The 24552-nt window shown below is 41.4% G+C and overlaps 1 protein-coding gene and 1 non-coding gene across 5 annotated transcripts; both read left to right on the forward strand.

Annotated features, from left to right (window-relative positions):
• Nucleotides 1-11: 11 nt before the first annotated feature.
• Nucleotides 12-24248, forward strand: LOC111568929 (transportin-2). Of its 4 annotated transcripts, none has more exons than XM_023270807.3 (26): nt 12-170; nt 1822-1921; nt 2381-2456; nt 3759-3908; nt 4155-4261; nt 6108-6241; nt 7885-7966; nt 8082-8204; nt 8408-8526; nt 8715-8775; nt 9477-9648; nt 9844-9996; nt 11787-12012; nt 12193-12364; nt 13933-14019; nt 14287-14394; nt 14491-14649; nt 14757-14844; nt 15958-16056; nt 16590-16625; nt 17580-17675; nt 18959-19034; nt 19120-19219; nt 19301-19375; nt 20104-20253; nt 20452-24248. In XM_023270807.3, exons 2-25 carry the CDS (start codon nt 1823-1825, stop codon nt 20209-20211), a joined length of 2706 nt encoding a protein of 901 aa, XP_023126575.1. In that variant the 5' UTR covers nt 12-170; nt 1822; the 3' UTR covers nt 20212-20253; nt 20452-24248. The 4 variants fall into 4 exon arrangements, with proteins under 4 accessions (XP_023126575.1, XP_023126576.1, XP_054861187.1 ...); XM_055005212.1 differs by lacking the exon at nt 12-170 and adding an exon at nt 223-241; XM_023270808.3 differs by lacking the exon at nt 16590-16625.
• On the forward strand, nt 1339-1407 carry LOC111568944 (small nucleolar RNA SNORD41). The gene has a single exon (XR_002746158.1). It is a non-coding gene; the product is annotated as a small nucleolar RNA SNORD41 (small nucleolar RNA).
• Nucleotides 24249-24552: the final 304 nt, after the last annotated feature.

The following is a 24552-nucleotide window of genomic DNA, read 5'->3' on the forward strand; positions in this document are numbered from 1 at the left end:
TGGCTCCGGGGAAGCTCCGCGGTAATCTCGCGAGGTTAGGGAAATGTGTACTGAACGGAAGCCGCCATAGGCCAATTTCAATCGGCGTGCTCATTTGAACAAGAGGAACCGCTACGAAGCACGGGAGGAGAGCGGCCCAGTAGTGATCATTCAACTTCTAAGTCAACATTGTACGTATTGAATTAGCCCACCTGTAGTTTGACTAAACAACTTAAATACGTACATCCGACCGTCTCCGCGGGTAAGGCGTTGAAAAAAGCAAATACTGAAGCCAGTGTCGGTTAGGTAGCATTAGCCTAGCTTTAGCATTAGCACAGTCAGTGTAAGTCAACGGCCGCACGGCTTAGCGGCTAAGGCCAGGTTGCAAAACGTGTTCGCCAAGATTCCACCCAGTATAGGCTGTCATTGTTGTGTTAACCGCATTGTCTTAGTCTGTTATTCAGCTCTTACTCTTCTGTTAAGTGATGTCGCGGTACAAAGCTTCGTTTAGATACGTGAAGGTGATATTTGCTCGTTTTCATGCCGGGTACATCGCGAGCAGCGAGCCGGGAGCTGCCCCGTCGACCAGGCCCGAGCAAGAAGGACAACTTTACTAGCATCGGGTCAACTGTGTTTAGCCCAACTAACCGATCGATTATTCGGTGATGGGGTCTTTATAATGGGGGATAAATCAACCGGCAACAGTCAAATGTAGTGGAGATAAAACCGCCGGATTTGTAGCTTGGAGCCGGACAGGCGGCCCGGCTCCGCAGCGAACTTATTTCCTGGTAACTTTTCGCTCCATGACCGGCTGAAGGCAGGCGACCCCTCAGGTTCATCCCGGGCCCACGTGTTGGACAGGGCGGTGTTGAGGGGAGAAAAAAAAGATCAGACCGGGAAAAAACACGGAGACACAAAGCGTTTCCGTAAATTGGACCGGGTGGGGGTGGGATTAACTTGGAGCGGTTAAGCCGGGTCACAGAGATTTTACTAGGTCGTGTTGTCTAATGTCCTCGTTTTTCTGCTGCAAGCCGATTTCCAATTACAATTTTAGGTGTTGGCATGCCGGCAGTCCTGTTCAGTGCCTCTCACATTACCCCTGATCCAGCTCTGGGGGGTCCACCTTGAACCTTGTGCAGCTTTGTCTTCCTGCAGAAACCCTTCCAGCCTGAACGTTTTCTTTACTTTTAAGTACAGAAAACATGGTTTAGATTATTAAGCGGTGGGCCTTCTGGCAGCCAGGACCATGAAATGATATCCACACAATAATTATTAGAGATACGTTTGACTGTATGAAGCTTAGTGGTAAGAAAAAAAAGGAGTGTTGTTTAAGAGATTTTCGTTTGCTGTACATGTGGACTGGAGATGATGCATTAAAAAACATCTGATTGTCACTGATGGTGTTTGTATTCATACTGTCTGATCCAGAGACCACCTGCGTACATTTTTCTTCATTTACTACCTTCAAAAGTTTGGGGTCACCCAGACAAAATGTAGATTCTTGGTAAAGTTCAGGCTAGTAGACTGTAGATTCTTGGTAAAGTCCTCAGCTTTACCAAGAATCTACAGTCTGCATATCTACACCACCGTTCAAAAGTTTGGGGTCACCCAGACAATTCCATGTTTTCCATGAAAACTCCCACTTTTATCCATGTGCTAACATAACTGCACAAGAGTTTTCTAATCATCAATGAGCCTTTCAACACCAATATCTTCAAAAATAAGGACATTTCTAAGCAACCCCAAACTTTTGTTGAACGGTAGTTTGTGTAAATTATCGTAATGTCTTCTGAAATGCTGTGCAGGAATTTGACGTGTGGATTAATTTTTTGTGTTCCTCAGGATGGAGTGGCAGCCAGATGAGCAGGGACTCCAGCAAGTCCTCCAGCTGCTCAAAGACTCCCAGTCGCCCAACACAGTCACACAGAGAGCTGTCCAACAAGTATCCTATCTGTCTAAAGGGTGGGGGGTGCACTGGAAAGCTACTTCGTTATATTCTACAAAATTATGCCTCCTTAATGATATGATTTTATGCTCGTGTAGGAGGCGTTTTTTGAGTTTTGAATGTGACATTAAGTTGAATATTTGGCACATGTTGAGGAGTTGCCGGAGCAGAGAGGGTGAGCAGTTGTTCCAGCTCTGATATTTGACACTTGAGTGATCTGCAAAGCTTTGGGAAGTATTACTTTACCCAAGTATACAGTTGCACACAATTGCACTTGTGTTGCATACTTTTAAACCTCTGCACACTTTTCAAATGCAGATAGATAGATAGAGGTATATGTAGACAGGTATAAAACACTGCCAAGTAAATAGGTGGTGTATTGAATATGTACTTAGGGTGTATGTCAGAGGTTTGGCTGCTTAATTGAAATGAAACGGTCCTTAACTGCCATCCTAGAAACTTGAACAGCTCAACCAATTCCCCGACTTCAACAACTATCTCATCTTTGTGCTCACAAGACTCAAAACTGAAGGTGAGTAGTCAGATTTGGGTGTTTTTTTTAATCTCTTGGGCCTATATTCTTAATCCTTAATAGTTAAATTTTAGTACTTGTGATCCTCTTTAGTTATTACAGCAGTTATTCTACCAGAGATGCACACATAAGAATGCATAAATCAACGCCACTCATAATCACAAACCGACATTAACAGCTCATCATGCAGCAGCACCCTCAGACACTCCTTAACAAATTAGTACGACATGTTTTACTTGCTTTAAATACTGACAGGCTTGATAAAATATATTCAGCTGTAGAGATTAAAAAAATCTTGAAGACAGACTGAACAGGAAACACCTTCATCTAAATCAGTCGAGGAGGTAAACTCCACTCACATTCCCTGATAAATGTTTAATCTCATTTTAGCTTTGTGGGGAATTTGAGCTGCTTGAGATTAAGAACCTTCTGCTTAGCTTTAATTTGTATGACTATTGCCAGAAGGCCAGTACCCTGAGTTTAGGTAGAACTCAGAGCTAGTATCTGTGAGAATAAGGCTGAATTTTACTGGTCATCTGGAAACAGTTAAATATTATTAAAAGCATGTAAAGTTGGGCTTTTGTTCACCTTTATAGCTAATGTTGCTGTACTGTCCTCGGTATGTGAGCTGAATATAACCAGTCAGTCAGATAAACCCCTTCCGAACATCCAGACTCTGAAGACATTCAACTTCTTATCCACAGGTTAATTGACATTAAAAACTGAAACAGACAAAAGGCATGATAAATGCCGTGCTTGCTTTAACATGTACAGATATACAGCTCAACTCACTATTTGAAATAAATGAAATCCATACATGGATGTTACCTGAAATATACATCAACATATTTTAACATAAATCACTTGTCTTTGGATCTGTTTGTTTGTAAATACTCTCAAATGAGCTGATTGTAGAAAATCAATTAACATCTGTTAACGCTAGTAGCTGGAGAAAGTTTGCAACAACAAACTTCCCAAATGTACCACTGTCCCAAAAAAAAACATTTGCAATCACACATAATGGCAATATAAATCACTACATCCCCACGATGCTGCAAAAGGCATAAGATGTACGTAGATGTGGCTGGATTAGCCCAGATGCAACCAGAACAGCTGTTTTCAATCACATACTGCTCTACTTCCTGACACTCTTAACATGCCCTCAGTTAAATACAAAAACATTGAACTTTGTAAAATGTTACATTAGCTGCAACAGAACGGTTCCATTCCAGAGCTACACTGGTAACTTTTATTATTTGGCTGTTTTCTTACTTCCAACATTCTCTTCTTTCCTCCCCTCAGATGAGCCGACTCGCTCCCTGAGTGGTCTGATTCTGAAGAACAATGTGAAGGCCCACTACCAGAACTTCCCTCCAGCTGTGGCTGACTTCATCAAGCAGGAATGCCTCAACAACATCGGCGATCCGTCGCCACTCATCCGTGCCACAATCGGTGAGTTTGTTGTTTGGCATCAGTCTTGTTATTTTCGTGACCTAGCTTCTATAAACACATCCGATGCTGCGTTTTCTCAGTCGTTTAACCTTCTGCTGCCCTCTGGAGATGATGTATAACATAATAATCTGAGTACCCGTGAAGGTGTTTGTATTCATACTGTCTGATCCAGAGTTGCTGTAAAAGCAGCTGCTTGCAGTCCTGTCTGTTATAAACCACTGACCTGAAGTCTGTTTGCTCCTCCAGGCATCCTGATCACTACCATCGCCTCCAAAGGAGAGCTCCAAACCTGGCCTGAGCTGCTGCCTCAGCTCTGTAACCTGCTCAACTCAGAGGACTACAACACTTGCGAGGTCTGCACTCATTATTATTATTATTATAAAGGCAGGGTTGTAGGTTTTTTTAGAGATCTACACAGCAAGATATCTCAACTATCTGCACTGTTTAATGTGTATCTGTACTGAGGTCAGCAGACATGAAGTGCAGATAAAGATTTTATTTGTCCCTCCGGCAGAGTGAAAATCAGGTTAGTTATGATAAACACGCTGCCTCCTGAACAGCACTGCTAAACATTCTAGCCCTCGAGACGAACCATCTATATAATATTCAAACTAATATTTAAAGTCTCACCTCCACTTCTTGCAGAAGAGTAAGCAAAATCCTACCAACCATTTCCTCATCCAGACGTGTTTAACCTTCTGGTTCTGCACTCTGCTTCCTGATTGCTCCCTGTGGCATGATAATGTTTATCCTGTAGTGCAGAGGTGTCCAACTCATCTTAGTTCAGGTTCACATTCAGCCCAGTTTCATCTCCAGTGATCCGGACCAGTAAAACCAGAGCATAATAACCTATAAATAACCACAACTCCACATTTTCCTTTGTTTTAGTGCAAAAAAAAAAACGTTCTGAAAATGTTCATGTTTAAGGAATTATCTTTTTACAAAACATTATTAACAACCTGAAATTTTTAAAGAAAAATAAGTTTAATTTCAACAAAATTCAGCCTCAGTTTATCATTTCCACATTACAACTTCCAGATCAGATTGTCTTCAAAGGAACACATTTAGTCACAGCTATCTGGAACTGAATGATACAGTATTTTACTTTGTTTACAACGACAAAAGGAAGACAAAAAATGACAAAACAAGACAAAATATTATAAAAACGAGACACAAATGACACAAACGAGACAAAAAAATGACACAAGCAAGAAACAAAATGACAAAAAATAGACAAACCACAGAAGCGAGACAAAAAAACACAAAATGACAAAAACAATATGCAAAACAACGAATAAAGCAAAACACAAAATGACAAAAGTAGACAAAAAGGAAACACAAAACGACAAAAACATGAAACAAACGTAAAAGTCAGACGAAAAAAACAAGAAAAAATATTACAAAAATGAGACACAAAATGACAAAAGAGCAATCTAGTATTTTACTTTAGGACCAAACAACTTGTCATGGTCTAGAAATTCCTTCTGTGAAATTTTTACACTCTGAGGGCTGGATTGGACCCTCTGGAGGGCCGGTTTGGCCCGCGGGTGACATGTTTGACACCCCTGCTTTAGTGCAGTGCGCCCTTATTTTGAAATGCTGTAGTGTGTGCTTGACTGAGGTTAGAGAGAATAATATCTGAATGTTCTTCTTTATGTGCATGATGTAGCCTGATTTTTAAAACTCCAGTAGTCTGAGCGTTAGAGGTCTGACCAGGCAGAGTACTGAAACACTGCACAGCCTTTTATAACGAACCGACAGACATCGTAATAACAATTTATACATTTAAAACAACACTGGGAAGGAAGGAAGTGTAACTATGAACATTAGTTATTGCTTTTTCCCAATTAGATGCTCTCATTAGCTGACATATACATGAGACCTGGATCTGGCGCACCTGAATGTGACATGGATGTGATGAGTTTAATGTAGAACCAATGAAATAATCTCCATTATTTCTTCTGATAATGAAACTGAAATTTAAAATGTTAGTTGTGCTTGATTTTCGACAGAGAAAACTTCTGGACGTGACAAAACCATTTCTCTGTAAAAAATATTCACTTTAAACTCAGCTTCTGTGCGGTTCATTCAGTGGGATTTTGCTCCACTTTGATTTTCTGATGCCGTGTCGTTCTCTCCTCTGTGTCCTTGTATGTTTGCGTTTATTTGACAGCCTCTCTGTGTATGTCCGTGTCTCAGGGCTCGTTTGGCGCACTGCAGAAGATCTGCGAGGACTCGTCGGAGCTGCTGGACAGCGACGCTCTGAATAGACCCCTCAACATTATGATACCTAAGTTCCTTCAGTTCTTCAAGCATTGCAGCCCCAAGATTAGGTACAGGAGGAGCAGGAGGCACTGATGGTTGTGTGTGGGGATGTAGCATGCTAACATCGGATTGGCAATGAAAGTGTCTGATCCAGAACGTCATTTTAACCTCTCACACTGACACATGGCTTAGTTAGAATGTCACAGTAATTGATAATTTGATTCAGTGTCTATTGGGCAAAGTTAACTAGAAAAGCACTCAGAGCACAGTACTCCTCCAAGGGTGCTCATTCCCCATAGGGCATTGTCAGAAATGCAGCATTTGTTTATTAGTTATTGATGATCAGAAATCACAGCACCATAGAATGTATTCATTTAATATAGATATACCCACAAACAAAATGACCTTGCGCTGAGCACAGGTGTGTGTTATGCATGTGTATGTTATATACGGATACTGAATCATGTGATCTAAATATGTAGCAGGTGGCGGGAATTGATGGGACTCAGAAACACCCCCACAATTTAATCAATTGTTCCTTGTATCATTTCCAACTGATAAGTCCTCAGCGGTGAATTTGTAGTAGGATCACAATCGTGATCGTCAGCAGGCAGCTGATGTTGTGTTCACGTGTTGTCATGGTTACAGTGACTCCGTGCCGCTATCTGGCAATGATACAGAAATCTTTAACAAATCCATGGATCCAGACTATAAGCTGCATCACTGCCAAAATCTAATCACTTGGTCCTTGTGTCATTTTTGACCTTCTCTGATAATTTCATCCAAATCCGTTTGTCTGTTTTTGAGTAATGTTGCTGACAGACAGACAGACGCCGATCATTTGCCTTGTTCCTTGGTGGAGTAATAATAGTTCCTAACATACACCCTGAACAAGTAGAATTTTCAGCTTGGAAAAATGCATTTTGTGCTCTGTAAAAGTGGAGGACCAGTAGTGTTGCAGCAGTTCGTCAAAATAGGAGGTCCTCCACATACGTCAGAGTTCCGTTCCTAGAGATCAATGAAAGTCGATTTTCCCCAAAAGTCAGAACTCCAGCTAAAATGTAAACAAAGCCGTTCCGTGCATCACAATATCGGATCAATTCTTCGGAAAAATCATGAATACCAATGACTTTCACCTATGTAAGAATCATTTTACAAGAAGATAACAGAATATGTTGCACAGTTTTGACAGCTTCAGCGTTTTATTCTAATTTCACTTCATGGAGACGGCTTTCCTTTTCTTCGAAGCATCAGAAGAGTCGTTGGCGAATGTAGCACAATCCAAGGTGGCGTACAACCGGAGAAAGTAAACAAAGCTGTCTTATAGCGCTGCGTGACGACGTATTCATCCACTCTGCTCACCAACTAGTTCCACGTAACTAGTTCCACGTAACCAGTTCCGATGAAAAGCCATCCATCATAAACCGAGGACCCCCTGTAGTGATGAATCTTGACTTCTATGCTTTGCTTTTGTTTCCGTGACAGACCAGCACCATTTACATTTTCTGATATTTTACTTATTTTTTATCACACACTAAATATTCCTAAATTTGTACTATTATTTTTATTGATTTATTTCTGACGTCTTTCAGTTTGATTTGGTCGCATGTTTTCGTAAAGCGAACTGCTGTACAGATGTTTCTAAACATGTGTTTTGCATTCTAATCGGTCTCATTCATCACTGCTCTGACTGCATCGATCCCTCTGTCAGGTCTCATGCTATCGCCTGCGTGAACCAGTTCATCATCGGCAGAGCTCAGGCCCTGATGGACAACATCGACACCTTCATAGAGGTGAGTCACGTCTTTGAACACTGATCCGACTGTATCCCTGTGTTTGAACAGAACCTGCTTTATCCAGATGTGGAGTTAATTTCTCCCTCGTCTGGTTTCTTCTCTCCCCCATTAGAGCCTGTTTGCGCTGGCAGCAGATGAGGACTCTGAGGTTCGAAAGAATGTGTGCCGAGCCCTGGTGATGCTGCTGGAGGTCCGCATCGACCGCCTCATCCCCCACATGCACAGCATCATCCAGGTGAGCCACAATTACCCAGAAGGCCGTCTAGCATCTGGACATGATGACAAACCCAGCTCATTGATTCACAATGATACCTAAAGTTCCTATATTTTCTGATCCAGATTCTAGCTTATTTCACAGTCGTATTATTTCCTCCTAATCTCTGCTCATTTTTGCTGTCATCAGTTCACACTTCTCATTCCCACCTTTATTTCCTGCAGTACATGCTGCAGCGGACCCAGGACCCTGATGAGAACGTGGCTCTGGAGGCCTGTGAGTTCTGGCTGACTCTAGCAGAGCAGCCCATCTGTAAAGAGATGCTGTCTGGACACCTGGTGCAGTGAGTAGCTCTTTACTTTTAGCTAATGTGATACGTTTGCATTATCTGTAACACTAAAAGCTGAATTTTACTAAACATCTTGCTTCTTTAATGCATTTTAACACATTATAATCACCTTTTCAGCTTCTATATAAGTATTGTTTACCGTTTTTACCATTGAAGTCTTGTTTTTTACCTTCTTCGTATAGACTGATCCCCATATTAGTAAATGGGATGAAGTACTCTGAGATAGACATCATACTACTGAAGGTGAGCACAATCTCTGTTCTTTTACTGCTTTACTTTTAGTGCAAGTCAGAATATGACCGTGCAAAACTCGTTTCAGGGCTGATTGGTATCTGCACAAACCTGAGTCTGATCCTTTTATGTCCACTGTAACACAGAGGATCTACACTACTGTTCAAAAGTTTGTGGTCACCCAGATAATTTCATGTTTTCCATGAAAACTCCCACTTTTATCCATGTACTAACATAACTGCACAAGGGTTTTCTAATCATCAATGAGCCTTTCAACACCATTAGCTAACACAATGTAGCATTAGAACACAGGAGTGATGGTTGCTGGAAATGTTCCTCTGTACCCCTATGGAGATATTCCATTAAAAATCAGCTGTTTCCAGCTACAATAGTCATTTACCACATTAACAATGTCTACACTGGATTTATCATTCATTTAATGTTAGCTTCATTGAAAAATAAAATTCTTTCAAAAATAAGGGCATTTCAAGGTGACCCCCAAACTTTTGAACCCTGATGCAGTTCTGGATATTTTTCCTAATAAATGCCAGATTCTGTCATTGAGCTTTCTAGATGTGTGTCCTGTGCAGTTATTACCGTTTTTAAACTCTTTGACTGTCACATGGCCACGTAGACACTCAAACTGGAGGTTTGTCTGACAGCAGAAGGGGAAAGACGTGCAGGTGGTTTAGCTCACGTATTTGTGTTTGCAGGGTGACGTGGAGGAGGATGAGGCGGTACCAGACAGCGATCAGGACATCAAGCCCCGTTTCCACAAGTCACGCACCGTCACCTTACAGCACGAAGGAGGCGAAGGAGAGGAGGGCGAGGACATCGAAGAGGACGACGACGACGATGACGACACGCTGTCTGACTGGAACCTGCGTATGTGACGGGAGAATCTTATTTTCTGTCAGAGGCTATGAGTCTGAATCTTTGTACTGATTTGCCTTTAAACACCCAGAATGTAGCAGGACTTGGAATGGAAACCTTTTGTTTTCAGAAGGCTGCAGTTAGTTTTAGGAGTCTCAGATTGGGTGTTCAAGAGTGATTGTAAGTGGGCTTTTCTTTCTGATGCAGGAAAATGTTCGGCAGCGGCCCTGGATGTCCTCGCCAACGTGTTCCGCGATGATTTGCTCCCCCACCTCCTGCCGCTCCTGAAGGGCCTGCTCTTCCACCCAGACTGGGTCATCAAGGAGTCCGGCATCCTGGTGCTGGGGGCCATCGCTGAGGGTAAGACTGTAGGAACTTTCACAAACTGCAGATTTGTAGCTCAATCTAAACTTTGTTGTAAACGTCGAGCTTGTTTAGTTCCTCATTTAGAAGCACAGACTGACTGAACTCATAAAATCTGCGTCTCCACTTGAACAAATGTTTCCACTTGTGGGATAAACTGAGTGGGTTGAGGCTGGACCGGAGCGAGAGGCAATAATGAGTCATTTGAAGTGAAAACTATGCAGTTGACTGACCTACTTAAAAGCTAATCATGGCCAAATTGGGTTAAAGTTGGCAGATACTGGTTTTTGTAAAGCCTGTTCATATGACATACATTTGTCTTCTTTAAGGGGTCAAGTGTTCAGAAATGTAAAGCATCCAGCAGCACCACTCACTGCTGATTCCTGTTTTTTAACTTCATCAGGGCTGCGTATGCTCAGTACTTTCAGGTTTTCTCAGTGGGAATGAGGAAATATTCAGAATACACTGTATTGTGCTGAGATTATCAGCATATGTTCCGCATACCGAAGTAGGAGAAGTTAATTTATGTACCATCTTTTAAGAGGAGGCATAAAGTACTTCACAGTAGTTTTTTAAGTTGAACGGGATTAAAACAGCGATGCAAGTCTTTCCGTGTGTGCAATGAGCTCAACAGTCTAGGAGCCGTGAATCCTGATCAAGAGAACAAAAGCAAAGTGAGGTTCTGAGCTGCAGCACCTCTAACGCTGGTCAGAACCCGACCATGCAGACTCTAAATGTAAAATAAAACGCCTCATTTGATGCACATCGATGTGAAACTCCATGACACACTTGCATGAAGATGTGTTCTGCTTTGTTGAATATGTCTGCATACTTTAAGTTGCCACATGATGAGGTTTTGCTCTAAATGACGGGTGCCAAACATGCGGCCCGCGGGCCAAAACCGGCCCTCCAGAGGGTCCAATCCAGTCTTCAAAGAGGAAAAATTCCAGAGAAAACATTAACTGCAGATTGTAAATTAGTAAAACTATAAATTTAAAATAATTTCTAGACCATGACAAGTTGTTTTGATCATAAAGTAAAATACTAGATTGTTCATTGTTCTTTTGTTGTTTTGTCTCATTTTTGTCATATTTTGTCTTGTTTTTGTTGTTTTTTTTGTCTAACTTATCCAGTCTCACATTTTTGTCTCGCTTGTGGTTTTTTTGTCTATTTTTCTGTGGTTTTGTTCCTTTTTTCTAATTTTTTGTCTCATTTGTGTCGTTTGCCCATGTTTTTGTTGCTTTGTAACTTTTTTGTCTAATTTTTTGTGCCGTCGGTCTCATTTTTTTGATGTTTTGTGTCTCATTTTTATAATATTTTGTCTTGTTTTTTATCTTTTTCCTGACTTTTGTCATTTTGATCAAAAAGTAAAATACTGTATCATTCAGTTCCAGATACCTTTGAGACTTTGTAGATAAACTGTGATCTGGAAGTTGTTATGTGTAAATGATAAACTGAGGCGTAATGTTGTTGAAATTGAATTTATTTTTCTTAAGAAATTTCAGGTTGTTCATGATGTTTTGTAAAAAGATAATTCATTAAATTTCAACATTTTCAGATTGTGCTTTTTGCACTAAAACAAAGGAAACATTAGAAGTTGTGGTTATTTATAAATTATTATGCAGTGATTTTTACTGGTCTGGATCACTGGAGATCAAACTGGGCTGAATGTGGACCTGAACTAAGATGAGTTTGACACCTCTGATCTAAATCGTAAACTGCAGAATGAAAAAGCTGATAGTCTGTTAAACTTCAGCAGTTAATATTCTCCTTTGTCCGTACGTCAGGCTGCATGCAGGGGATGGTTCCCTACCTGCCGGAGCTCATCCCTCACCTCATCCAGTGTCTGTGTGATAAGAAGGCCCTGGTTCGCTCCATCGCCTGCTGGACCTTGAGCCGCTATGCACACTGGGTGGTCTCCCAGCCCCCCGACTCCTACCTCAAACCCCTCATGACGGAGCTCCTGAAGCGCATCCTGGACAGCAACAAGAGGGTGCAGGAGGCGGCCTGCAGGTGAGCAGCTTCACACTCATCCTCTCCTGTTTATGTGGACATGATGACAACCCCAGCTCATTGATTTACAATGATACACTTTGTTCCCATATTGTTCTCTGATCCACATCCTGCATGGAGTATTATGTACACTCCAAGTACTATTTGTGTTTTAAATGTCAACGATCTGTGCTTGCTCAGTGCGTTTGCCACCCTGGAGGAGGAAGCGTGCACAGAGCTGGTGCCCTACCTGAGCTTCATCCTGGACACGCTGGTCTTTGCCTTTGGGAAGTACCAGCATAAGAACCTGCTCATCTTGTATGATGCCATAGGAACTCTGGCAGATTCAGTGGGCCACCACCTCAATCAGCCGGTGAGTGTGTTTGAAGTTTTTTTGGCTACATTCGAGGTCATACACAGCGAGAGTTTATTATTTTATTGGTCTCAGGTTTGAAAACTTGCATTTTGTCCATAGTGAAGCTGCAAAGGAAGGAAATAAATACACCGATGTGCAGACTTACTACGTATTGAATAAAATGGTAATTGATACTCGGAGGCACTCGGTGTAGGGCTGAAACGATTCGTCCAGTAATTCAATTACTAATTTTGCCTCAGGGCTTCATTTAATCCACTGTATAATACTAAATATGCATGATTCTTAATTGTGTTCTATCAGCTGCAGTACCAGCAGTTTTAGCGGACCAAACATAAAAACATTATGTGATTTCTACATTGCCACCTTAATACATGTGGGCTTCCCATGGCCTTAGTTTTAGTAGAATACCCTTGTACTATGCTATATATATGTACAGTGCACCGCAGATGTCCGTCTGTTTTGCCCGGATGGTTATTTCTGTTGCTCAGTTCTGCTTTTGATGCTGTAACATGCATGGCAAGCCCCAGATAAAATACTCAATTATTAAACTGATCGATAGCTGCAGCCCTACTTCAGTGTGAAGCTGAAGCCAGGAGATGCTTAGCTTAGCTTATATAATCATACATGTTGGGAACAGGTGGAAACAGCTAGCCTGGTTCTGTCCACAGAGAGCTAAATCTGCCTCTTTTAAGTCTCACTGATTGACACTATTAATGTTTCTGTTTCCTGTCTTTTCTACACACATCCACAAGTCATAGAAACATTCTGCTTGCCTTCTCTGAAAACTAGTTCTGGTATCTGGACATGATGAAACTCCCAGCTCATTGACACAAAATGATACGTTTTGTTCCCATAATGTTTTCTGATCCAGATATTGTGTAACTCGTGTTTCACCAGACTGTAGGTGGCACCGCTGAGCGTTTGCCATCTTGTGTTCAGACAGATCTACATGTCTGGGCAGATCGCTCTGACCCTGCCTTAATTCTGATCTTTGGCTTCTGGCAGAACGTGTTCTATTGTTCCCTCCAGGCAGAATGTTTCTATGATTTGTGGATGTGTGCAGACGTTACATGCAGTTAGGATTTTGATCGACTTTGCCTGGTTGTGAAAGTATCTCGCAGTTTGATGTTCCTCTGAACACCTCTGCCTTTTAATAACACATTACGTATAGTTTGCTTCGCCCTCACAAGAATTTGACATTGTTCTGCCTGTAGTACTCAAATCATGTCTTCTGTTGAAAAGTTTAAAATGTAAACTAGAGCTGCAACGATTTATTGATTTGTTGTCAACTAATAAATTAATCAACTGCTATTCCAATTCACGATTAATCGAGGAAAAAAGTAAAAACTCTTTGATTCTGACTTTATAAATGTCCGGTTCATTTATTCTTATGGCAAAAGAAAATGTTTCAGGATGTCATCTTGTGCTTTAGAAAACACTGATGAACATTTTTCACTATCTTTGGCTTTTTATTGACCAAAAAACGAATTAATCCGATAAGAATAATGGTTGTTGGCAGCTGTAGTGTAAAGTGTGAGCTCTTACCAGTTTATATTGTTTTGCAGGAGTACATTCAGAAGTTGATGCCCCCTCTTATTGCCAAGTGGAATGAGCTGAAGGACGAAGACAAGGATCTTTTCCCGCTACTTGAAGTGAGTGTTTTTTAATTAGATTATTATGGACCAGTTAAGCAGAAAGGTCTCTTTTACATCTACGACCGTGTGGAGTGTCCTGACACAGAGACTCATGACCTTGAGGTGTTTTTTCTGGATTCTTTGATACTAAAATGACACAAGTAATTAATTTGTCTCTCCTCACAAAACCGTTGACAGAAACTTCAGTTTTCAGTTGCTTTCATGTTGTTTTTTATGGGTATGCGCACCAGAAAACAAACTGTGCTGTCCTTGAATGTCTTTCAGTGTCTGTCGTCGGTAGCCACCGCCCTGCAGAGCGGGTTCCTGCCTTACTGCGAGCCGGTCTATCAGCGCTGCGTCACGCTAGTCCAGAAGACGCTAGCTCAGGCCATGGTGAGAATCCAAACAAATCCAAATATATACGGTGCATATTTAGTGATGTTTTGTGAACCGGTATAGAAGAGACGCTGACCTGTTGTGTCCGTTCAGATGTACAACCAGCATCCAGACCAGTATGAGGCTCCTGATAAGGACTTCATGATCGTGGCTCTGGATCTGCTGAGCGGCCTGGCTGAGGGTCTGGGGGGCCACGTGGAGCAGCTGGTGGCTCGATCTAACATCATGACCCTGCTGTTCCAGTGCATGCAGGTGTGTTTTTGTGGTTTTGTAGTTCTACATGCATCAGGACAGCTTTCTCTGAACTGTGGTGTATAAACTACATGAGTGTAACGCTGAGGTGTCCGGTTCTGTCACAGGACACCATGCCTGAGGTGAGGCAAAGCTCCTTTGCTCTGCTGGGTGATCTAACGAAGGCGTGTTTCCTCCACGTGAAGCCCTGCATCGGTGCGTATTCTTTATCAGAGCAACTCTGCCACATGTCAGCTGTCTTCTGCGTTTTAGTTATCAGGGAACAACCAGTGTTGACTGATTGTGATATCTGTTATGGCCAAATATGGTCTGATGTCTTTATTGACATGCGATTTTTGCAGATAGAAAGTTGTAAAGCTGGGGTCACTAACTGGTGGACCGCAGTCCAGGTCCGGATGCAGACCTGTAATCACTAAATTGTAACGGGATTTCAAATTTGACGGATCGCTTTTGTTTTACTGGCGCAGCTTTTCCAGTGTTTACGGCATTGGTTATCAGCTCAGGAAACACAGAGACCAATCATGTACGAGTTCAGCCGTCCCATGTGACGCTACTCATCTAATGAAGCCTCTGCATTGTAGCTGCTAAACATCACAGCTCTGCGATAAGAAAACAGTTGAGAAGTGAGGGACAGATGAGACGAGGACAGACAAAAAGGAAATAAATAAAATGACACTGAGAGGAAGAAGTTTTCTCAGCTATGATCGTAATCAAAACTAAATATGGTTCCAGACTCAGCAATGAACTCCAAATGTGTTTGAGAACGACCCTGACACCATTCAGACCATGATTAAAAATACTGGCAGATTAAAAATACTGGCAGGAGAAGCTGCAGCTTAGTTCTCCCATTAAGCAGCAGGGATATAACGGGAGTGATAGAAGACAGGAAAAACTGTAAAAATGTTTAAATTTTTTGAGATTTAGGTATTGTTAAAGATTTATATAAGCTGGTTCAGGTTGTTCAGTCATTATTTTTCACTTTATTTTAAGATGTATAGTTATATCAGAAGTTATTTGTTAATAAATGTTGTCAAAATGTTTTTGAGTCGTACTGAATTTATTTGATTTGACGGTCAGTTATTGATTACATACAGACGCTAATAAAAATACAAGGTTACATCAAAATACAGTATATCACTAATTCGGGTTAGACATTATGATGTTCTGGACATTTGCTGTAATACATTTTCTCAGACTGGACCGCTTTGTATTTAAGTTGAACACTCCTGTTGTAAACAACAACATGTCTGTAAATAACTGGATGTCACTGCTTGTGTTGTAACTGGTGTGTCCACGTCTCCCTTCCAGCCGAGTTCATGCCGATCCTCGGGCTCAACCTGAACCCAGAGTTTATCTCGGTGTGTAACAACGCCACCTGGGCCATTGGAGAGATCTCCATGCAAATGGGTAAGAAAGCAGGACTGACTGGAGATGCCTTTTCTGTCTGGTTTCCTGTTTTTTCTTAGAAATGCTTGCCGGTATCTGGACATGATGAAACTCCCAGCTCACTGACACAGAATGATACGTTTTGTTCCCATAATGTTTTCTGATCCAGATATTGCGTTGCATCAGACTCTGAGTGTTTGTCATCTTAAACCTGCAGGTTAACGTGTGCAGTCAGACAGATCAGACCACACTGACTTGATCGTTAACTCTGGTTTTGGCTTTTGGCAGAACGTCTTCTATTGTTCCCTCCAGGCAGATTGTTTTTTTGTGGACGTATGCAGTCGTTACACACAGTCAGGACTTCGGTCGACTTTGCCTGATTGTGGAAGTGGGTCTTGCAGTTTGCTGTTCCTCTTAACACCTCTGCCATGAAATGACGCGGCAGTAAAACCAGTCTCGGTGTGTTGCTGTGCGAGCATGTCTTTGTGTGAGTGCATGCCCAGCAGGCTGTTATTCCAGTCAGCCCAGTGACGCTCTGTGTGATATCCTTACAGGCACAGGTGTCAAGCAGCAGACAGGCAGCTGTCCAGGTGAGCGTAGAGACGTCAGCAATCAGGGAACCGATATTATCCACATCACTTTGTCTCATTAGCAATCCCAGCATCCGTCTGTGATTTTTGAATCTTTTGATATTTATTCTGACCAGTTTACTAGTCTCATGTTGCTGTTGGAAAAAGTGAATATAAGTAGTTCAATTTCCACAAAAGATGTTTGTTCTGAGCCCTTAAACTGCTGTCTGTAGTCACGACATTGTCAAGTGAAAGATTTAAAGCTGGGAAACCGTCCACCAAGCCTTCGGTGGGTCCGTTTTTATAGAGAATTCATCAAAGACACCAACTAAATATAAAGGATCTGCTAAAAATCTGTTTCATCAACTTGTATTTTATGCGTTTGTGAAAATATTTGAGCATGTTGGTAAGAAGTTAATCTAAGTTTTGGTTTAAAAGTGTTTGCTGTATAAAATATCTATGTACGTCATCAACATATCTTCATTTAACATCTTAGCGGTAGAATTGTCACCTAAGTTTTTAATCATTTAGAGCTTGATCTCTGTATGGCTACTGGCTGCACAATTTAAGAGTAAATGTGTAACTCGAGTACTTCATTCTTTTTTGGACATAACTTTGAATAGACTCAAACTGTTGCATTCAAAAACATAATTTATCACCTCAGCAACACCTTGGAAAAAATGTTGAAATTTGTAATATCTCGATTAATAAACAATAAAATATTTATTAAATTGATTGAACAAATGGTTAATTTTATCTGTAAAGGGCCTAAACTCTGCTTGGATTTCTACTACGGACAATTCATCCCTTCATTAAGACAAGATGATCGTCCAGAGTTCAATCCCTTTTGATTATATTCCTGTATTTGTATTTCTTTGGGCTCCTTATCTCTGTCAGAAGTTTAACATCGTGACATTTCTGCACTAGAAGTCTCCTGTTATCCTCAGGTGTTCACTCTGCTGTTTGTGTGTTCAGGTGCAGAGATGCAGCCTTATGTGGGCATGGTGCTGCCACACCTGGTGGAGATCATCAACAGACCCAACACACCCAAGACCCTGCTGGAAAACACAGGTACGTTCAGTCACACAGGTTTAAAGCATGGATTATGCTTTAATCAGCACGAGAGAACGCGGGTGGCTTTTATACTCTGCTCCCAAACTGCAGGGAGCAGCGTATCGTAAACACACATCTTCCACAGCACTAAACTAGAAAATCACTGAGCACAGTCCTCCTCCAAGGCTGCTCATTCCCCCATATGTCAGAAATGCAGCATTTGTTTATTAGTTATTATCAGAAATCACAGCACCATAGAATGTGTCCATTTAATATAGATGTACCCACAAACAAAATGACCTTGTGCTGAACACTGGTGTGTGTTATACATGTGCACGTTATGTACGGATACCGAATCACATGACCTAAATATGTAGCGGGCGACGGGAATTGATGGGACTCAGGAACACCCCCACAATTTAATCAGTTGTTCCTTGGATCATTTCTGATGGATAAGTCCTGATAAGTCCTCAGAGGTGGATTTGTAGTAGAATCACAATCATGTGATCATCAGCAGGCAGCTGTGATCACTTGTTGTCATGGTTACAGTGACGCTGTGCCGCTATCTGGCAATGATACAGAAATCTTTAACAAATCCGTGGATCCAGACTATAAGCTGCATCACTGCCAAAATCTGATCACTTTGTCCTTGTGTCATTTCTGACCTTCACTGAAAATTCCGTCCAAATCCGTTTGTTTTTGAGTAATGTTGCTGACAGGCAGACAGACCAACGCCGACTTTGTTAATAAATTTATTAGGGCTGGACCCGAATATCTGAATATTCGGTCCCGACAGTGGTATCCGGATATTAATTTTGAGATCCGATTATTTGCCGCCCCCTCCCAAGCGGACGAAATATTCGGATATTTGTCATTAATAGGGCCCGAATATCCGGAGCCCAGAAACTGCTATTCGGGCCAGTCCTAAAAATTATGGGAGATGGCGACGTAACCATGAAACGCTGTAGGTTGAGGACGTGAACCGAGGACCTGGTGTAGCTGCATTCAGGCAGTTAGTTTAAATTTCACACCATGAATTGTTCATAGCCCAGCTGTCTTGGTGATCTCCGTGATGAGTCGTATAAATCCCTGAACTTCTGCTGCTTGGAGCGCTTGTTCTTCAGCGCGTTTCCGTCTGCATTGTTAGAAAAGTTTGGAGATGCACGAAGTGGAAATTTTCTGCTTGATGAAGATCATTCCTGCTAAAATGATGTAATTTGTCGAGCATAAAACAAGCGTAGGTCTGATGGTCACGTTGGAGGTTGAAGGTGAACAGTTTTTCTTGTCTTCTGTGTCTGCAGCCATTACGATCGGCCGACTGGGCTTCGTCTGTCCCCAGGAAGTAGCACCACAGCTGCAGCATTTTATCAGACCATGGTGAGTCCCGTGTGTCAAAGTTATTTTATAAAATCACCAAATTGATTCCTCAGTTTTTACTTTTTTTTTTTTTACTTCTTTTCAGGTGCACGTCGTTGAGGAATATCAGAGATAACGAGGAGAAGGACTCGGCTTTCCGGGGAATCTGCGTTATGATCGGTGTGAACCCTGCAGGAGTCGTTCAGGTGAGCACATGTTCAAGGTTTACAGAAATAATCAAAGCTCTACCTCAGTGAGTGGTGAAGTAACAAACCTTCTCTGTGCAGGACTTTATTTTCTTCTGTGACGCTGTGGCCTCCTGGGTGAATCCCAAGGATGACCTGAGAGACATGTTTTATAAGGTCAGTGCCTCAGTAGAAGGACTTCATCTTACTTTAGATGACCAGTTTAATTAGAATACTGACTCTCCACGCTGTGATGATCACTCATCAGACATTCGAAATCTGATTACATGGTGCGGATGATTTTTGAGTCTGAGAAGTGTGGTAGAGTTTAGAGGTTTCGAGGAGGTAAACATCTTAATCTAGGATAATTTAGGATTATTACTAGTCATGATGAGCTAAACCAGGGTGATAAAATAGCAGCAATGTGTCCCAGAAACAGCAATAAGTATATTATTGGATAGAATGTTTGGTAGTTTCGCTGCACATAATGAAAATGATTATCAAGGTTATTTTTATTTGTGTGTGTAAATGTGTGTTTAACATCGTTAACATAAAAACTGCTTTGATAATTAGGCTAAATCAGAAATACTGTATCGATCCCTGTGGGGAAATTACTTTATGTTCCAGCTGCTCCCGTTCAAAGTCTTAGAAATTTAAAATATATACACCATTAGTGTAGGTCAACTTTAACTCATTTGGAGCAACTTTAACTAATTTGGAGCAACTTTAACTAATTTATGAGCAACTTTAACTTATATAGAGCAACTTTAAATGTGTTGAATTTAGAAATGTTTAGACGTTAGGTATGGTTTGGAGAATGTTTACACTCCAGCAGCCAGTATTACCCATGATGCCAATGAAACCTGCCAATGTGAAACCTTCACTGTGTTTTCTTTCTTTCCCAGATCCTGCACGGCTTCAAGGATCAGGTCGGAGAGGAGAACTGGCAGCAGTTCTCTGAGCAGTTCCCTCCTCTGTTGAAGGAGCGCCTGTCGGCCTGCTATGGTGTCTAACCCGACGCCCTCCTCGGTCCACGCAGGACGCTGACCTGTTAGGTACGTCGTCCAGCAGATCGGCCCGAGAGCCTGTTCTGGAAGTGATGAAACACCCAGCTCATTGAGAAACCGTGATACACTTTGTTCCCAAATGAATTTCCTGATCCAGAATCGCACTTTTCTCCGACACTGTGCCGCTTTTTGAGACGTATCGGCTCTAATTTGACCTCTAATATGATCTGATCTCTTGTTTTCCAGGTTGTGAAGGGGAGGGTACCAGGGGAACTCATTGCACTGCCCAGATCGTGGGGAGAAACTAGAGCTGGAGGGATGTGACTGGCCTTGAACCCTCCACTCTGCGGACGGCCTCCTTTCCCCCCGCGCCCTGTTTGTCTCTGTGAGGGAGGGAGGGTGGGAGGAGGGTGGTGGGTGTGGGAGGGTAAACTGGGAATATATACATATACCTCTCGGATTAAACGCCTCACTAAATCCAACACGCTCAAAAGTGACTTTCGCCAACAGCACCGCAGGGATCCTAGGTAGGCGAGGGGCAAAAAACGGGGGGCAGAGTTTGACCTCCCCCTCCTCGATTTGATTATTCGATAGATGACGGCTGGGAGGGGAGGGGGGTGGCAGATAGGTACATAAAAAGGAATTATCCGAACCAGCATAGGGTGCCACAGTCCCAAACACCACCTGTAGTCAGTAGAATGACTCACCTGTAGGCTTGTGCCAGAGGCTAAACATAAACTTTTACTCTGTAACTAAAGTGCACAAGATTTATTTGCACCTTTTACTGCATCATATACATGGGTCTTTTTTTTTCATATGTACATTTAGCTGAATTTACTTTCCTTCCTCTTCCCTTGGTTGCTGAATTCCTCTCGAGTTTTTTTCCCCCTCATCAGAGGCAAAACAAACAAAAAAAAAAGATGCAGTACGTCTTTTCCTTTTCACACCACCGCAGTACCAGAACATTGCATGGCATATGATCACCTCTTAGTGACGCATGTTTGAGTGAATGTTATTAATCGTCGTGGGTTTGGGGAGGCTGCCATAAATTTGAAACTGTCAGGTGCTCGGTTGTTTCGTCCTCCCGTTCTTGCGTGTCGTCTAATCAGTGGCGTTTAATTGGAGGCAGATTAATGCAGGAATCAGCTCACGTGTGATTGTTTGGAGACACTGCAGCCAGAGTTCACATACTGTAGACAGAATCACATTTGCTGCTGCTTCTCTTTTTTTGTTGAGTATTTACAAAAACGGACGTAATGAGAGCGATAAGACATCACCAAGAATGAATTGGTTCTTACTGGTATAAATGCACTTTTTTTTCTTTTTGTAAGAAATTTAGAATTTCTAATGTTAAGACGTACAGTAATAATATACTGAACTTGAGCTCTAGGTTTTTTGATAAATGATTTTAGGACTGTTAACGGCTTGCTAAAGTAAGCGTAATGATAATGTTAAGCAATGGTAAAAGTGACTCGGTAAGACTTGAGGCCTCTTAATGTAGTTTTATAATGTAGCTCCTGTAAAATGGACTGAATAGGATTTAAGAAGAGGGAGGCATCTTCATGACAGTATTCTGCTGCACCCGTCGGTCCATATCTGTGTCTGAGGACGTCGTTTTCATCCAACATTGAGGCTTCTGCTCGTCATGAACATTGCATGCTTTCTGACAGGTCTTTGTTCCTTTTAGACATTTTTCTAACGGATCTCTTTGGGGGGATCCGCCTTATAAGAGCTTTGTCGATGGCACTGCACCTCACTGCTGGACTAATACGGTACTCCTCCAGCTTCTGATCAAACTAGTGATTGTTGTTGCCATATATACACCCGTCGATACTGTGTAGGAAATGCCTGGGAATACACCGAGTCCTAATAGTTCTCCCCTGACACCGGTTAGCGTACGAGAGGGAGCGGTGGTCTTTATTCAGCTTTATCTTTTAGTCTTTGTCCGTAGTGGACAGTTGTATCGGCTGTCTGCCTGTTGGTGTTTTACTATAAAGGTGTGTCTGCGAGTACTTCTTAGACGACATTTCGCACCGGCCCTGCTCTAGAGTTATGTTTGGGAGGATATCTGAGTCGTGCATGTTGATGTGGCCGCTGAGTATCAACACTTTACCGCCGGGTAACGGTTTGTCAGGGTGCAAGCAGCTGTTAGGATGAACACTCACATCTCAGAAGCATTAATATCTGCTGGTATCTCTGCTTCATTTATTAGATGGATTAAGCTTTAAGAGGAGACACTACAGGTGAATGAGCTTTAACTTCACCAGGTGGTCACACAGTAACACTTCATTTTTTTGTAAAGCACGTTTCTGGAGCAGAATGGGGCGTACATTTAGATACTGACACTGGATACAATCAAAATTCTGGTTTCGTTTTGTTGAAGTAGTTCTTGCAAATCCACTTTTGTGATATTTTTAAGGATGAGATGTTCCATAAGACTGATTTATGAACAAACCCCTCAGTAGAAACCTTCAGAATATAGATGGGGAGGTTTGTTGTGATTTATAATTGACATCTGCAGATGCAAATGCACAAAATGTACTAAACTACACACCTACATGTGTGTATTGGATGTTTTCTCTGAAATAATCTCCCCTTGCATGGAGGAAAGAGGACATATTTTTGCCTGTAGTGTCTCTCTTTTTAAAAAAAATCAACAAACTAACATGGATTTAGTTGGTTGCTGATGAGAGTTTTTGGATCTTTAACCACTTTCATGAGCAGCAACACTCCGGTGTGATCACGTCTTGTTCAGGTTAGCCGGTGGGGAAGTGTTGAGACATGAGGCGGCCGCTCAGCGATCAGACTGATGTTTGATGCAGCGACTAGTGAAGCCTTCAATACGACGTTTAGAAGGATGGAGCTCTGTGCCACAGACGTGGTAAAAAGAAGTCGAGGCTCCACCATTTCTCGCCACGTTGGGATAAATGAGCTGCATATGGAAGGAAATTTAAATGCAAAGGTGTCCGTTTTTTGTTATTTTGTTTATTTTTTAATTTTTTTGTTTCAATGCTCATGTGAACGTTTTGTTTTTATTTATTTCGTTTTATATTTTATTTTTTGTGCTCTTGCGCACAAATTTTTTTTGGACTTTACAAGTTTTTTTTTCTTTCCTTTTTTATTCTTTTTATTTAAAGAACTATTTGTTTTCGTTGTTTTATAGCGGACCATCTGATTATGTCAGGTTTGACGTGGTTGGACTGAAGGCGAGTCGGTGCTTGGTGCAAACCGTAGGGAAGAATGTGGAAAACAAATTCATGACTTTGTTTCAATCTGATATCACGGCTGGCAGTTGAATTTAATGTAGTACCTTTTTTTTTTTTTTTTGCTGAACCGTTGTGCAGGTGGGATGTAATCTGATGTATCCCTTTTTATTTAATTTTTGTGAATAGGGGAAAATAAAAGTTTTTCTATTAAGCTTGGTGTCAGCTGAATGTTTTGTTTTCTGTGTGGTCATCACTATGTTGGAAACCCGGGAATACGACTGTATACCATCAATTACAGTAATATTTAATGGAACTTCCTGCACACCTGATTAAGTACATTTTGGGCCAATTAAAGCTTCTGTCTGACTGCATAGCTGAATAAATGTGTTAAAATCAGAAAACTTTGTTGAACCTTACAAAGATACCAGTTTTAATTCTAATTATATAGCCTCAACATTATTTTCAGCTTGTCTTTTACAACCATGAGTACTTTGAACATTTGGGAGTGGGGATGCTAATAAAGAGAGATATGACTGTTTGTTTAAAGGCATTATTCTGTAATACTGTCAAATAGTCATTGCTGAGATCACAGCTGCATGTTTTGACAGGGATAATTGGGTCAATATATATTTGTGGGACTTTCTTGTATCATAGTTGACATTTTTGCTGTTTTCAGGCCTAAAATCAACATGGCTGCCTATAACCAAACACCACATGGCATTTTTACAGAAAGATTCTTCTAAATATTATACATACAATTGAGTGAAATTGAAAGTTTTTTCTGAAGATATTGTAGTAAACCTGTTGACTACTTTATATTAAATAACTCAGAAAGCCTTGGAGTCTGGCCAGTCTTTTCTTCAGGAGGAAGTGACGTCATGTGGAGCAGGTCATGTGATCTGGAATTAACACACTTCTTGAGAGGTGTTTTTGTAATGAGTAATTTGGTTAAAAGCGATTTCTCGGACACAGATACAATTTGTTATTTTGTGTTATAGAATAACAAATGATTCAATGTAACACAAAATGATGAGAGACACAAAATAACCACAAAAAGTTGCAAAATAATCAGAGAAACACACAAAATAACCACAGAACACCTAAAATCACCACAAACAGAACAGCCACAAAAGAGTGCAAA

This window comes from Amphiprion ocellaris, chromosome 19, assembly GCF_022539595.1.
Source record: "Amphiprion ocellaris isolate individual 3 ecotype Okinawa chromosome 19, ASM2253959v1, whole genome shotgun sequence".
Lineage (NCBI taxonomy): Eukaryota > Metazoa > Chordata > Actinopteri > Pomacentridae > Amphiprion > Amphiprion ocellaris.

Bases quoted from the DNA above. Each gene is read 5' to 3' on its own strand.
- LOC111568929 (XM_023270807.3), top strand. From the start codon at position 1,823: ATGGAGTGGCAGCCAGATGAGCAGGGACTCCAGCAAGTCCTCCAGCTG. The intron at 17,676-18,958 runs GTACGTTCAGTC...CTGTGTCTGCAG, and splicing joins GACCCTGCTGGAAAACACAG to CCATTACGATCGGCCGACTG. The intron at 19,376-20,103 runs GTCAGTGCCTCA...TTTCTTTCCCAG, and splicing joins TGAGAGACATGTTTTATAAG to ATCCTGCACGGCTTCAAGGA.